This window comes from Rhineura floridana, chromosome 1, assembly GCF_030035675.1.
Source record: "Rhineura floridana isolate rRhiFlo1 chromosome 1, rRhiFlo1.hap2, whole genome shotgun sequence".
In the NCBI taxonomy this organism is placed as follows: Eukaryota; Metazoa; Chordata; class Lepidosauria; order Squamata; family Rhineuridae; genus Rhineura; species Rhineura floridana.
Window position 1 is genome coordinate 115,957,977 of NC_084480.1, and position 14,198 is coordinate 115,972,174.

Here is a 14,198-nt window from a genome sequence, read left to right on the forward strand (position 1 = left end):
CCAACAACTCCAGGGTCTGCTTCTGAACATTTTGAGTCCAACACAAGGTTGCATTAGCCCCTACCTTAACACTCAGCAAGTACTTGCACACTGTTGGTGTCTTAGTGACACCAACATAAGTGTCTCAACTTAGTCCCGTAACACCTTAGTGTTTTTTTCCTGCCCAAAGTGCCACATACACAGCACCAACACTTTTCTTGCTAATTTCCAGCAAGGAAAACATAACAGCAATATGATGTTTGCAAGTTGCTTCAAACCACAACATATAATCCTGAGTTTGACAAGCAGAAATGATAAGAGGGCTTCATCCAAACAGTAGCTTTGTTTCCACTGTGGGTTGTGCATTGTAGTGCTAAATCAGAAAAGTGGCATATTTTTTAATCTCCGGAACAAGTGAACATCTTTTAAATCCCCAGTCTGTCAGTTCTGAATATAACGAATGCAACAATGAAAAAAAGGTGCATTGGTGGGGAGAAACATCTCTGAAAGGAACTGCTTAACACAGCCATTTTGTTTGCTTTACAAATATAGAAAACTAAATGCCAATCTTAATGTCACTTAAGAGAATATAAGATGCTGTGGTGCTATGCACCTGGCCTCCTGGCAGTGCAATCATACCCAGTTACAGAGAGGGAGAGAAGCAAAGTGATGGGGATGATGGAGCTGTGTGAGCATATCAGCAAACCAATCCAGCTCACCCCATTATGCACCCACACAAGGCCGACCTCCCCACTGACCTCTATCCCAAGAAGTGGCAGCAGCTCTGCTGTTGGGAGGTCAAGTGCATGGCAGCACTCTCCTCAATGATCACTCCTGCACAAGACTTACCCCTAGCATTAAAGGGAAGTCTGATAGCAGAGCTTACCTGTGTCCCTGGAGTGACCTCATCAATGTAATTCATCCAAATCAAACCAAATAAAGTGGGCGCAGGAGTGGGACAGGACACGTGGAGAACCCTGCATCCTGTTCTCACAGTGGCCAACCAGATGCTTATAGGAAGCCCACAATCAAGCCAATTGCAACAGCACTCTCCTCGCTGGCAATTCCCATGTTGGAAAAGAGAAAACCTGGAATCAACTCTGAATTTATGCAGTAGTTTTATCTATACTTCTGTCATTACCTTTAACAAAGCAGCCACTGCCTCCTGGTTAGCATTTCGAACATCTTCCCCATTCACCATTAATATCTGGTCTCCTTGCATCAGTCTTCCATCTAGATCTGCTATACCTCCTTTGACAATGTCTGACACAAACACTCCAGTGTCATTCCTGCAAAAATATTATTGTTGTATATATTTAAACCATTTTACCCTGACCTTCAAGGAGACACTTCTAGGGCAGCTTACAACAAACATATGAATATGACCACTACATATTCATTAACTACATTAATTAAATATGAGCTTTTAGAAGCAATAATCTAACTAGTATTTTGCTGGGTAAGATGAGATTTCAATTCTTTCTTCTCTGTCTTATATACACATACAACCTAACAGGATTGTTCTTCATATTGCAGATCATACAGCTGTTTGATGTGCTCACAAATAAGGATGTTTGAGGTAACAGTGCCATGGTTACTATTACTCCTTACACCAAATATGAATATATTTCTGCAGTCACAAAGGGTGAAAACCAAGCATCGACATCATGTTGAATTTAGTAGGAGCAGTTTGTGTATGTAAAGAGGGTATGTTTTGGCAGATTTGAGCATGCTAACATTTAACCTTTTGGGGAAACCTCTTAGGAGGTGGTCATTTACACTAGTATCAATCTAGCACCCACAGTGTACTTTTCATTTCCATATAATAAATGGTGTCGGACTGGGTGTGAAGCAAAATCAGGGGAAAAGGCATGGAATACGACGACAGTATTGGGGATGCCTTGCTGTATCTTGCCATCCTTTTTTGATGGGATGGTGGCATTCAAAGGATTAGATGAATACATGTATTCCTTTCGCTGCATGGCAGCATAGCACTAATAGAGCTATCAACTTTTTGTGAATGTTCTCAATGTTGATTTAAACAAAAAACAAAAGAAATGGCATTTGGAGAAATTATGTCACTGATAAATCAACAGGTTCTTGCCAATGCTTCATGCATAGTTCTGCTGGTGCAGCAGAACTTCTGCTTCCTCTCCTCCCCCTCATGTGCTCCCAAAATCTGCACCGGAGGGTCCCCAAACCCTCCAGAGTAAATTTTGAGGCTGTGCAGAGGGCTGGAAGGGGTAAAAGAAGAGGAAGCTCACTTGTGCACCAGCAGAACTGCAGTGTTGGATATTGCACAAGGCCATTAAATGTAGCTACACTCCATACCTAAGTGGGTATATTTGCAGGGGGAACAATCACAGTTTCCCAGCAATTCAGTATAATAGCTTGAATGCTGGTTGCCCACAAATCCTACTGGAATGCTTGTTGACACAACAATGTCTTAATATACCCACCGCAACAGACTGTAATAGCTTCATGCCTACAAAGTAATTCCACAAAAAAGGAACAACCCACTGTACGGTAATTGGTACCATCTCATATTTGATTCCTCTTTGAGTTTGGACAGGACAGGAATTCTCAATGACAACGATGCTTTGCAGCAAGGTGGTTCCTTTGGTAGACACATTCTTAAATGGTTTCTTGTTTATCAGGTGGTGTAAAAAAAGAGGTCTTTGCTTTGCCTTTTCTCTGAGCAAATCTGCCATCTGGTCAACTGAGGAAGCTGAGAAACTTTTTTTATAGCAGATCCAGTTCCAAAGGAAACAACATTTCCTTACCCCTTTCATTCTCTAGGCAGCTCTGTTTGGTAAACAACTCTTATTTCAGCTGTAAGAATGAGGAAGTGAAATTGACTTGCCATGTGGCAAAGCAGGAAGTGAGGGGAGGGTTGAAACTACGTTTCTCAGGTCAAACCCCAGCTCTCTAATCTTTGAATCACACTTGGAACCTAACACAAAGGGAGGCATTTCTTATTGCACCTTTTCTCACAAGCCTTGTCTCCACATCAGCTTGTACTTACACAGAGTTTCAGAAGATCCTTCATGTACCCACCTTTTCCCAACAATACTTAATCCGAGGCCTTTGCCCGGCTTCTTTTGTAGCTCTATACTGAGTACATCATACATGTCTTCTTCCTTATACTGGGCTTCATCCCTATAAACAGTGAGGCGGACTTTCTGAGGTGTCTGTCTGAGAACATTTATGGCTTCATCATGCGTTGCATTCCTTAGGTCAATTCCATTCACCTAGGATTTAATTGTGTGGCAGATGTCAGAAATCCTTTCATGACTTTAAAGTATATACCTCCTCCAGTTCACTTTCCTCCTCCTCCTCCCCACAACCCCCACTTTCAATACAGAAATATGAAATGTAAGGATGCATTGTATAATATACAAATATATACCTCCAAGATCTGATCACCAGCCCAGAGCCTTCCATCTTTGGATGCTGCTCCTTCTTCATACACCTCATGAATAATAATTGCTCCCTGTGGATTTAAAGCAAAAAATAAATTCCACTAATGCTATTAGAACTCCTTATTCATGCAGTAGAACTATTCCAAGCCTAAGTAGTAGCAAAAGGAGTCTGTGGAGATCAAGAGGAGTCTGTGGAGATCTCAAAGGTTTACAGACGAATAGTGCCATGTAAAATAAAATTCAGGTACAAAAGTAAAAATATTTAGGCTGGTTTGCCAGCTATAGCCATTCCTGGACCAGAATAGCCTGGCCTCAGTTGTTCATGCTCTGGTGACCTCCTGCTTAGACTACTTTAACACATTTTACATGGGGCTCCCCTTGAAGACAGTCTGGAGGCCTCAGCTCGTGCAAAATGTAGCTGCTCGGCTGGTAAGTGTGAGAGCCCAATGGAACCATGCGAAAGCTCTGTGCTGGCTGCCAGCGAGCTACTAAGCCCAATTCAAGGTGTTAGTGCTAGAGTACAAAGCCTTAAATGGCTTGGGACTCAAATACCTTAAGGAGCAACCCCTCCCCCCCCATATCAACCATCTTGGACTCTACAACTGGCAGGGGAAGCCCTGTTGGTCGTGTCACCTCTAGCTGGTGCCTGGTTGGCACTGAACCGTGATAGGGCCTTCCCATTTGTGGAATGCCCACCCTGGTGAGCTGCATTTGTCTCCCTCATTATTAACTTTTAGAAGAAATTTAAAGACATTTCTCTTTAGCCAGGCATTTTAGTGGCTGATAGATACTGGCCATGGCAACCTTGAAATTAGTAACTGTGAGGTTGTGTGATTGCTTTTAAATGTTTTTAGATATTCTAAAAGTTTTTAGATGGTTTTGAAATTATTTTAAATGTATTAAATATGATTTTATTTTAAATTGTATTGTTTTAACATTTTGATATTTGCCACTCCTTTGGAAGGAAGAGCAGGATAAAAATTTAACAAATAATGTTGAAAGGGACAACAAATATATTTTAAAACTTGCAACACTTAAACAGTTGCTGAAAATAAACAAATATTAAACACAAGTAAGAACTAAACAAACAGAAGTAATGCAATTACTAATGCAATTATGTTTTACTCCCAAAACCATCCATTTATTCGAGTCACATTATATATGTTCAAGAGAGTGAATTTTCTCACATTAGGGATTTTAGCTTGGGGTTGCCTAGTGATTATTAAAGCCATTCTTTACAAACCAGCAAAGTGTCAGCTCCTCCTACTATGCTCAAGCCAAGACCGGTACGTCCCTTGGAGATATCAATCGTAGTTTCACAGCCTGGGATGATTGGGCATGTAGCTGGGTCAGAGATCAACATGGCTGGAGTTGATGATCTGCTTGTGTCTAAAAACAGAAAATTAACTAGTTAAAATAAAAGAATTAGCTATACAAGGTTGTCAGTGAACCAAACTCAAACCCCTCTCCTTCTTAAACATTCCTTGTCTGCCCTTTCATTCATTAAGGCCAAGAAGGTTTTCATTGTCCATATTTCCCCAAACAAGTAGCCAAATATATAGTTTGCCTGACTATACACATGAAAAACTGCAGCACTGCCTAGCCCCAGGAAACAGACATGCCACCTCTAGCTTCCTCCTTCCTCTCCTGCAAAGCCTCAAACTGTCAAAAATACAAAGTTAAGTTCATAACTTATCTTGCAAGAACCAAAAGGAGATTCTTTTTTAATTTACATGTCCTGCTCTTTGTGAAGGACAAGTACCAAGCACAAATCTCTGCCCACATACCCTTTCAGAATTTGACTGAATAGCTCTTCTCTCCCCCTTCCCCCATACAATAGTTTGGAAAAACTCCATACAATGGGATGGTTTAGAATTTTTTTGTCTTCAGCTTGGTTCACCTATGGGATCTCTGCCACTCCCCTATGAAGCAGATTTTGTGCTGACGGTACACTGTAATTTGTACCTAAGTTCTTCAAATTCTTTATGAGACTGTTTTAGCTCAGGATCAGCTAGAATCTGTCATTTATGAGGGTTTTTTTACAAAATGCACACTATAATTTCTCTCTTATTTCCATGATTCTTTAATAAATTGTATTACTGGAATGTTCTGGTGCTTGCTCTGGATTGTCACACCCACTCATCAGACCAGCTTGGATCCATGCTATAGATTAGTCAGGTGAGGGGCATGAGAATCATAGGGTTAAGTCCACTTGGTGGTACGTAGTGCACTTCCCTACTTGCAAGCAATCTCAATAATTGTGAAGTGTCTTTGGCTTCATACCTGAAGTCTCTTTTGCTGCAAAGATGGAAGCAACTGATGTGATTTGCTGCACGGCTTGTTTTAACTATGGTTTGGTATTATATCTGACTGTAACATCCTTGCTTAACTCCTTTGTTTGGCCACCCCACCCCAGACGCTCACCAAGTTACAGAGGCACAAGTCAAGAGCAGCTGAAAAACAAACCAAGCTTTGTTTATTTTGTGTGTATTTTGTTGAACAAACCATGTCTAAACAAACAATTTTTTGGCGAATGCAGCCAAAGTATGCATTTTTCACTGAATTCTTTTGTAGACTTGGGGTAATTGGAAGGTTCTTACTTTTAACTGACTCTGGTTCTGGAGATTCAGAAGGTGAGACAACTGCTGATTGTTGGATATTAGATCTCTCACCCGAAGTGGTGCTGTAATTTGTTGTTTGTGGTTGAGCAGCTGTCAGACTCTCCTGTTCAACTGAATTGATTGTGAGTTTCACAGTGGGCTTTGATATCTTCAGCAAACTGATAAACTTGTTGAACAGTAAAAAGAACAAACTTTCATTCAACAAGCCGATATAGATTTTTCAGCCTAGTGTACAGAAAAATAGTATAGCAGGCAAACTGCAGTAGAAGTCTCTAAAATTTCATTTCCCCCCTGCCTTCCCCACCAAAGGGTGGATCACCACAATTGCACCTAGAAGATCGTACACACAAGCAGACCTCAGTGATCCATTTATTTATTAGGAGTTTTTGTAATCCCACCCTTCCTCGCAAAGAAGCCCAGGGAGGCAAACAACAAAATAAACAGTTTTAAAAAACATTTAAATATCCTCACAGCTAAATAATATACATTCCTTTGAGAAGAAAACATTTATTCACTAGCTCCCAGAGCCAGTTCCGTTTCCAAAATAAAACCAACATAGAATGGTCTCTTGGATTGGAGCTTTAGCTGAAAGTGGGACAGGAAGGAATGAAAAAAAGCAGCTTTCCTTAAACAGACAAAGCAGCCCTGGTACCTAGCTAAATGCCTAAATAGAATCTTGATGACTTCTACCTTTGAAGTCCTTCAACAGATATAAAGAACAGGCATCAATAAGGTACATATTATATTCATTGCTCAAGTACCTTTTCTATAGATTGTCCCACAACAACTTCATCATCCACTGCCAGAATTTGATCTCCAACCTTAATTCGGCCATCCTAAAATAAAAATAAGCATATTCAGGTGGGATTTAGGTTTTTTTTGGGGGGGGAGCAGGTTTCCTCCCCTATACATGTATAATCTGCCTCATCTTAATGCACCACAGTTTAACAGCCTTACCTTTCCTGCTGCACCATGCTCTGTTAAACTCTGAATAACCACACCATTAAATGTGTCTTCTTCACCAATGGCAATGCCTATGCCTCCTTGATCCTAAGGAACAGCAAGGGGTATCCAGAGTTATAGAAGAAAACTGATCAAAACTGGAGTTCTATCTTTGTTAATTTCTTTACAAATTGACCTGATGATCTGCATGACTCAGACAAATATGTGGATTGAAACACAGCTATTCAGCAGTTCATCAAAATGCATACAGTAGGGCCACATTCATATGGCGGGTTACATTCCAGACCCCCGCCTAAAAGCGAAACCCGCCAAAAAGTGGAACTCATTCAATAGAAGGGCACCTGATGCCTGAAAACCGCCGTAAAAGCGGAACAAGCGCCCTATGAGTGGGGCTTCACTCTAATTGAAAGCCGCCGTATTAGCGGAATGCCAAAAAACAGGGCCCTATTGTATTTAAATACATATTTTGAGAGAAAATCCACACTTAAATAGTGTCTATGTGTGTGCGCACACACACACATACACACACACGCACACACTTTCATAGACAGACAGACAGGGCAGGAGGAATGAAATCAAAGAGTCATGCAGAAAGAACAGAACTATGGGTAAAAACATGCAAAAGTGTCAAACCCCTGAAATATACAGATTTGCCCAATGCACATTTAAGACATTTTTCTATGTCATAGTGGATTACTAAATTTGAGAAAGTTTCATATTGTCCTTGACTTTACATTTTTACTACTAGGTTTAATGACATATACACAAATTAGAAAAATACACTGGTAGGCAGCACACAAAAGTGGACTGAAAGACACCACTAAGTCTGGCTAATGCTTCTCCAGTATTGCGAAACATGCTATGAAGATGGGTAGGATGAGAGTAATCTGGAGTTGAAACCTTTTGCTTTTCTTTAATTCCTAACATTATAGTTTCCAGGAAACTGAGTTCTGGATCACCTAATGCCAATGATGGTCATAAATAAGATTAGGCTTTATAGGAAATCTAGGAAATCGATATAAATAAATAAATGAAACGTGAGAGTTATGAATAAGGGGAAACCAAATATTTCCTTGGTGGACAAATTGGAGGGTTTTGGTACAGTAAAAATGATGTGCAGTTATAGCTTTTTAACTGTGTGTGTGTGTACACACACACACACACACACACACACAGAGAGAGAGAGAGAGAGAGAGAGAGAGAGAGAGAGAGAGAGAGAGAGAGAGAGAGAGAGAGAGAGAGAGAGACTATGTATAGCTACTAGGGATGGGATGTGTTGACTAGTGCCGGTTCGAAAGCATTCCATCAACCTAACAGGCTAGTATTGATTCAACTTTGTTTTTTGTCTGCCAGCTGCTGTTTAACCAATCTGGATATTTTTCCCTCAGAAAAATTATTGACTTTAATATTGATATTTTGAAAGGAAATATCAATATTTTGAAAGGAAATATTGAGAAATGAAAGATATATAAATAAAATTATTGTTCTTAATATTGCTATTTTAGAGGTGTTTAACTGTTTACAAAAATAGCTGCAGAAAATCGTCAATCCGCAACAATATAGAAAAAGCGAATTAATGGAAAATTTGGTATCTAGCACATCCTTAGCAGTTATGCATTGTCCAGTGCTTGGAATGAACTAGTTCAGTTGAAGGTCAGTAAACTAGTTCAAAAATCTCTGAACTACACCTGAAAGTAGTTCCTATAATTCCCATAATTGTAATTAAGTTCATTTGAAAGATTTCTAGTATCTCGTCATGTTCATTTCCTCCTCCCCCCCACCCCTGCCCTCAGCAGGAGGTCCGGACACTTAGCTTTCAAAAAAAAAATTAAATCAAACCTCTGTAAAGGAAGTTATAAAGCAAGACATGGAGGCAACATTCTAAGGCAGATAGGAAAGCGCTGCTGTTGCTAAGGGTGCTCAGTCACTCAATCACTATTGCTAAGCAATCAGAAGGAAGGAGTGGGAGGAATTTCCTGTATCTTCCCTGCTTGAAGAGATTTATTCTCTTCCAACAGGAGCAGCTTGTAGGAACAGGAACAAAGAGAATGATGCCTTGTCCCTTTAACAGCTGTGTGGATGGCACAAATTAAACAGGGTAAAGCCTTTTCTAGTGTGGAAATACAATTATGGAGAAAACTTCACCCGCTGACATTCTGTGTATCAGACATTTTATTACTGATTCACTTCTGGATGCTATACTTCAGCGGAGCATCTTGTAACATTCTGAATGCCGACAAACATGCTGAGGATAATCTTTCTGTGAACTAAAAAGTCCACATGGCTGAACTTGAACTGAACTAGTCCATTTTATAAAAGGACAAACTGGAACTAGAACTAGTTCCTTTTTGGACAGGATCAACTTGAACTAGGAGTAATTCCTTCTTAAAATAAACTTCCTAAGCACTGATAATTTAGACCTTTGTTTCTAGCATTATCTCTGGAATACATGCAATTAATTTTAATATGTTTGTATTTTGTTTGATTCTTTGTTACTTTTTGAAACATTTAAAATAAACTTTTTATATGTCTTAACTTATTCCTAGGTAAACCTATGTTTAACTCCAGAGAGGAATTCGGTTAAAAATCTTTTCACTGCAGATAAGCACAGGTATAGAGAAAGGCTGCATTTGAACAAGAATATTTAGCATTACAAGAACTAGCATCAGTGAGCATTAAGCTCCACTCACGAAACTGTGGTTAATTTTAATTATGGTTAGTTGAAACAAGTCAGCTCAATAAACTATGGCTTAAAGTTGAGTTGTTTTAACAATTCATAGTTAAGATTAACCAGTTTGTCTCAGTCTAGACAACACAGCAAGATGCATTTAATCCAAAACAGAAGCAAAACCTTCCACATTTCTCTTCACGACCACACCAGTGGAAGAGTGTGTGAGCGTGAGGCTTGCTGCAACTTGTATTAATAGCTTAGTGTTATGTTTGAACGAAGGCAAACACATTGTTGGGTTCAAGGAAGTACAGATAATGAGCAACAGCATTATGATCACATAGATAACCCACACAATCCAATATAAAATGGAAATTTGCATGGACCCAGAAATAAAATTGGGTGCAGAACTGACACAGTTACTGAAATCTGTTCATTCATAGTAGGAAATAGTCCCTTCCACTTCACGCTAAATAAATCTAAACTATTTAGAGCCACTGACATTGGCACTTGTACAGAATGTCCACATGTATTCACCTTAGGTAATTCCACATTTTTAATATTCTTATATAAACTCAAATCCATAGGTAAAATAGAGCTCGGATAATTCACTTCACCCTGAAAGAAGAAAATATATAACCAAAACTCAGGAGTACAGAAAAATATAACATACCACATTCATTAAAGAAGTCACAGAACCAATACATCTAACTACATACTAATGGCAGTCTCAATTCTTTGTGTGCCAGTCCTTACATAGCCAAAATGCCATCACACACATTGGAAGGGTATTTGGGGGGGGGACTTAATGGGAGGGGGGAGGACCAAAACAACCCATTGAGCATGGTCATTGTTCACAGGAATATTGACTGACTGTTGCGGACAAAAAAGGAAAACCAAGGTGGGAAATGGAGTAGACTGGAAACAGGAGCACTCTACACTGCAACATTTTGTTTAAGGCTCCAATTTTCCCACTCTTATTTCAGATTTATATTAAAGTACCTCTGTTAAATTTGCTCAAGTTCTGCTAAAGTCTAAATTCAAAGCCTTGATTTTTGTTTAGATTCACTTTAAAACATTACAAACAGCACCTCTATTTTTCTATCCAGAAAAAATACAGTATTAATTATATCACTTCAACAAGATAAATAGAAAATATCTATTGTACCTCTTCATGTTGAAGTAGCCCAGAAGAGGAAGGTGAAGTCTCTACTGATTTCCCAGGACAAACAGCCATCTGTTGGACAGCATCTTTGTTTCTATAATTTAGGAAGCAGATACGTTTTAAAATCACAGACGTAGCCTCTACCATTTTTTTATATCTAAAACGCTTGCCTTTTTTTAAGGCCTACTTACAGTAGTTGTAATGCTAAAAAGCAAATATATAATCCAGTGAAGCTTTCAGCAATGCTTCAGAACTTAAACTATATGGGAAAGGTGCATTAGATAGCACGGAATGTTAAAATTAAATACAAATGTTAGAGGCTGCTTACCTGATAAATATGATTTTTACTTTAGAAGGTGCACATTTGATTATTGAAGATGCATTCTGATGAGTCTTTCCATAGAGAACTTGTCCATTTATCTAGATAAGTTAGAATGGCATGAATACTTATTTCAACTTTATTTTTCCCCAAACCAGTTCTTCCACAGACAAAAGTAAACCTTGTTTCTTGTTACTACTATTGTTAAGACTGCTATTCAGCCAGGAGGTAGCAATGCAATAATCCTGGTTTCTCTATGCTACAAATATTTCTCTTTTTTCATAAAACTCCTAACAGCTGTTGGTTTGTATTTGACTGCCTACTGGTTGAAAATGTCCTTTGGTAGATTACAGTAAGCTGGCTGACTGGCTTTGGGAACATCGTTATCAATTTCCACTACTGACTGACCACCCTGTGATTCACTGTTTGTCAAATGGGGGGGAAAAGGCATGAAAGAAAGCAAGTTGCTAAAAGCAAGTAAAAGTAAATTGGCAAATGGAAATCAATTTGTAACTGAGCATAAAAATTAAAAGTAAAACAGAGTTTTGTTATGCTGCTATCTCATGTATGGTTACTTGGAAGTAAGCCCCACTGAATAGATTCAGATTTACTTCTGAGTAAAAATACATGGGATTCTTCTGCTATTGCATATTGAGTTCTCAGAATAAATAGCATACCTTGAATATAATCAGAAAAAAAAATGAACAGGCATCTCTTTATTAAACTGACTGAATCCTGGCAAGATGGAGATGCTGTGGGTGGGCAGTTCCCGAATCCAGATAACTGTAATTATTGCTGTAAACCACCCAGGGAGCTTCAGCTATGGGGCGGTATATAAATGAAATAAATAAAAATAAATAAACTGGTCAACTGCCTGTTTTGAATGGGGTTGTATGCTCCCTGAACAGAGAGTTGGACTTACTGTGAAGTGTCCTTCTGATCAGTGGAGAGTGGAGCAGACAGGAATGGGTTAACTCCTCTTGGAGGCAGTGTCAGTAGTATAAAAAAAAGCTTAGTTGATGGCCAGTCGAAAGGGAAAGGAAACCTTCTCCCAGTCTCGTTTGTGACACAGCTATAAAAAGCCAAGTACTAAGCAGCCAGCTACTCCACCTACATGAACTTGAACACTGAAACTTAAACAATGGATGGAATAAGAACAAATATTAACAAATCAACAGACAGTGCCAGGAAAGGATGTAGGAGGCCTGTACTACTCTATCCAGAGGGTGAGTGACCAGTGGTCGCCTGAGGGTTTCTGGAGGGGCACTCTTCCCACTCCACAGCCTAGGTTATGCTTCAGGGTGGGGCTGTCTGCTCCACTTCCAATGTAAGTCCAACTTTCTGTTCTCATACGGCAGAGGAATGCAGCCAACAGGAATGGGATGTACCTGAACAGTGACCCCCTCCACATCCTCCGGTGGGAGCAAACCTAGGCCACTACCCTATGTAGAACCCTTCTGCTGAAGGCGGCTTCAACAGAAGCGAACTTATCCACCTTGCAGTGCTTGATGAAGGTGGATAGGTGAGCCCATGTGGCAGCTTTACAGATTTCGTCCAGCAGGGCACACTTGTGAAGTGCTGTTATGGTGGCAGCCCCCCTAACTGAGTGCACAGTGATCCCTTTGGCCTAATAGGCCTTAACCATGCAACTCATGGGCTCATCACCCAGCGACTAACGGTGGACCTGGACACCTTTAATCCCTGTGTGCCCTGTTTAAAGGACACAAACAGGGCCTCAGACTGTCTGAACGGTTCTGTACGGTCCAGGTAGATCCGAAGTGCCGCCTGACATTGAGTTTCTGCCATTTCTTCTCCCTGCAATCGACTGGGTTGGGGCAAAAGTTGGGTAGAGAGATGTCCTGTCCCCTGTGGAAAGGGGAATTGACCTTCGGGAGAAAACTGGGGCCAGGGCAAAGAATCACTTTGTCTGGGTGGAAAATGCACAGCTCCTCCTGGATGGAGAGGGCCCCCAGTTCCCCCACCCTCCTAGCTGAGGTGATTGCCACAAGAAAAACTGTCTTGAGAGTGAGGTCCTTGATTGGTATGGAATGTGCTGGTTCAAATGGATGTTGTGAGAGAGCTCTGAGGACTAACGACAGATCCCAGGAAGGAAACCTGTATTACACTGAAGGCGACAGCAGGGTTGCTCCTTGGAGAAAGCATTTGACTCAAGGGTGAGAAGAAATAGAATGGCCCCCCACTGTTGGAAACACACTGCCAAGGGCCACCACCTATTTCTTGAGCATGTTGGGGGCAGGAAGTCGAGAATGGTGTGGATGTGGCATTCTGTGACAGGTAACTGTTTGCATCGACACCACCTGCTGTATGCCTTCCGGGTGAGGTCATAAATTCTCTGAGTGGATGATTTGTGAGATTCCCCTCTTCACTTGGCCACTGCCGCTCTGCCTCCAGGTGTGAAGCTAGAGCCACTGTGGGCATGGGTGAAGGATGGGGCCTTGAGAGAGGAGATCTGGACTGGTGGGAAGGCATCACAGAAGGCTAGAGCTTCAGTCCACTAGGTTGGAGAACCATGGTCTCCGAGGCCAGTGTTGAACCACCACTATCATCTGGGCCTGGAGAACTTGGATGCTGTGGAGCAGTCTGGACAGTAGAGGTAGAGGCAGAGGCAGGAAGGAGTAGAGAAGTCCCTGAAGCCAGGGGGCTGACAGGGCATCTTTGTCCTGGCTGCATGGATCCCAGCTTTGTGCCTTGAACTGGTCCAGTTAGGCATTCATCGCTGAGGCAAACAGGTCCATGCATGGGAGCCCCCACTTTTGACTGATCTCTAGGAACACATCCCAGTAAAGGGCCCACTCTCCCTGGTGGACTTGTTCCCGGCCCAGCCAATTGGCTTGTGTGCTCAGGATCCCCTGCACATGTATGGCCAATAGGGATGCCTGGGGCATTTCTGCCCACTGGAACAGCGGGTTGGTCTCCTCCTGAAGAGGACCTGATTTCATGCCCCCTTGTTTACAGACATGCACTTTGGCCGCGTCGTTGTCAGTGCATACTAGCATATGTGTCTGATATGGAAGAGGAAGGAACTCCTGGAGAGCTAGTC

General features: G+C 41.0%; 1 protein-coding gene across 33 annotated transcripts in view; it reads right to left on the reverse strand.

The window, feature by feature from the left end:
- Positions 1-14,198, reverse strand: part of MPDZ (multiple PDZ domain crumbs cell polarity complex component) — a 179,347-nt gene that overhangs the window by 20,499 nt on the left and 144,650 nt on the right. For 31 of the 33 annotated variants that reach the window (XM_061629886.1, XM_061629870.1, XM_061629991.1 and 28 more), the window contains 10 exons: positions 11,147-11,238; positions 10,822-10,912; positions 10,191-10,271; positions 6,980-7,072; positions 6,784-6,858; positions 6,002-6,188; positions 4,645-4,790; positions 3,389-3,472; positions 3,037-3,230; positions 1,121-1,268 (listed from right to left, as the gene is read on the reverse strand). In XM_061629886.1, coding sequence (XP_061485870.1) covers positions 1,121-1,268; positions 3,037-3,230; positions 3,389-3,472; positions 4,645-4,790; positions 6,002-6,188; positions 6,784-6,858; positions 6,980-7,072; positions 10,191-10,271; positions 10,822-10,912; positions 11,147-11,238 — 1,191 coding nt within the window. The remainder of the gene's footprint in view (positions 1-1,120; positions 1,269-3,036; positions 3,231-3,388; positions 3,473-4,644; positions 4,791-6,001; positions 6,189-6,783; positions 6,859-6,979; positions 7,073-10,190; positions 10,272-10,821; positions 10,913-11,146; positions 11,239-14,198) is intronic. The other 2 variants (XM_061629896.1, XM_061629905.1) reach the window with 2 other exon arrangements.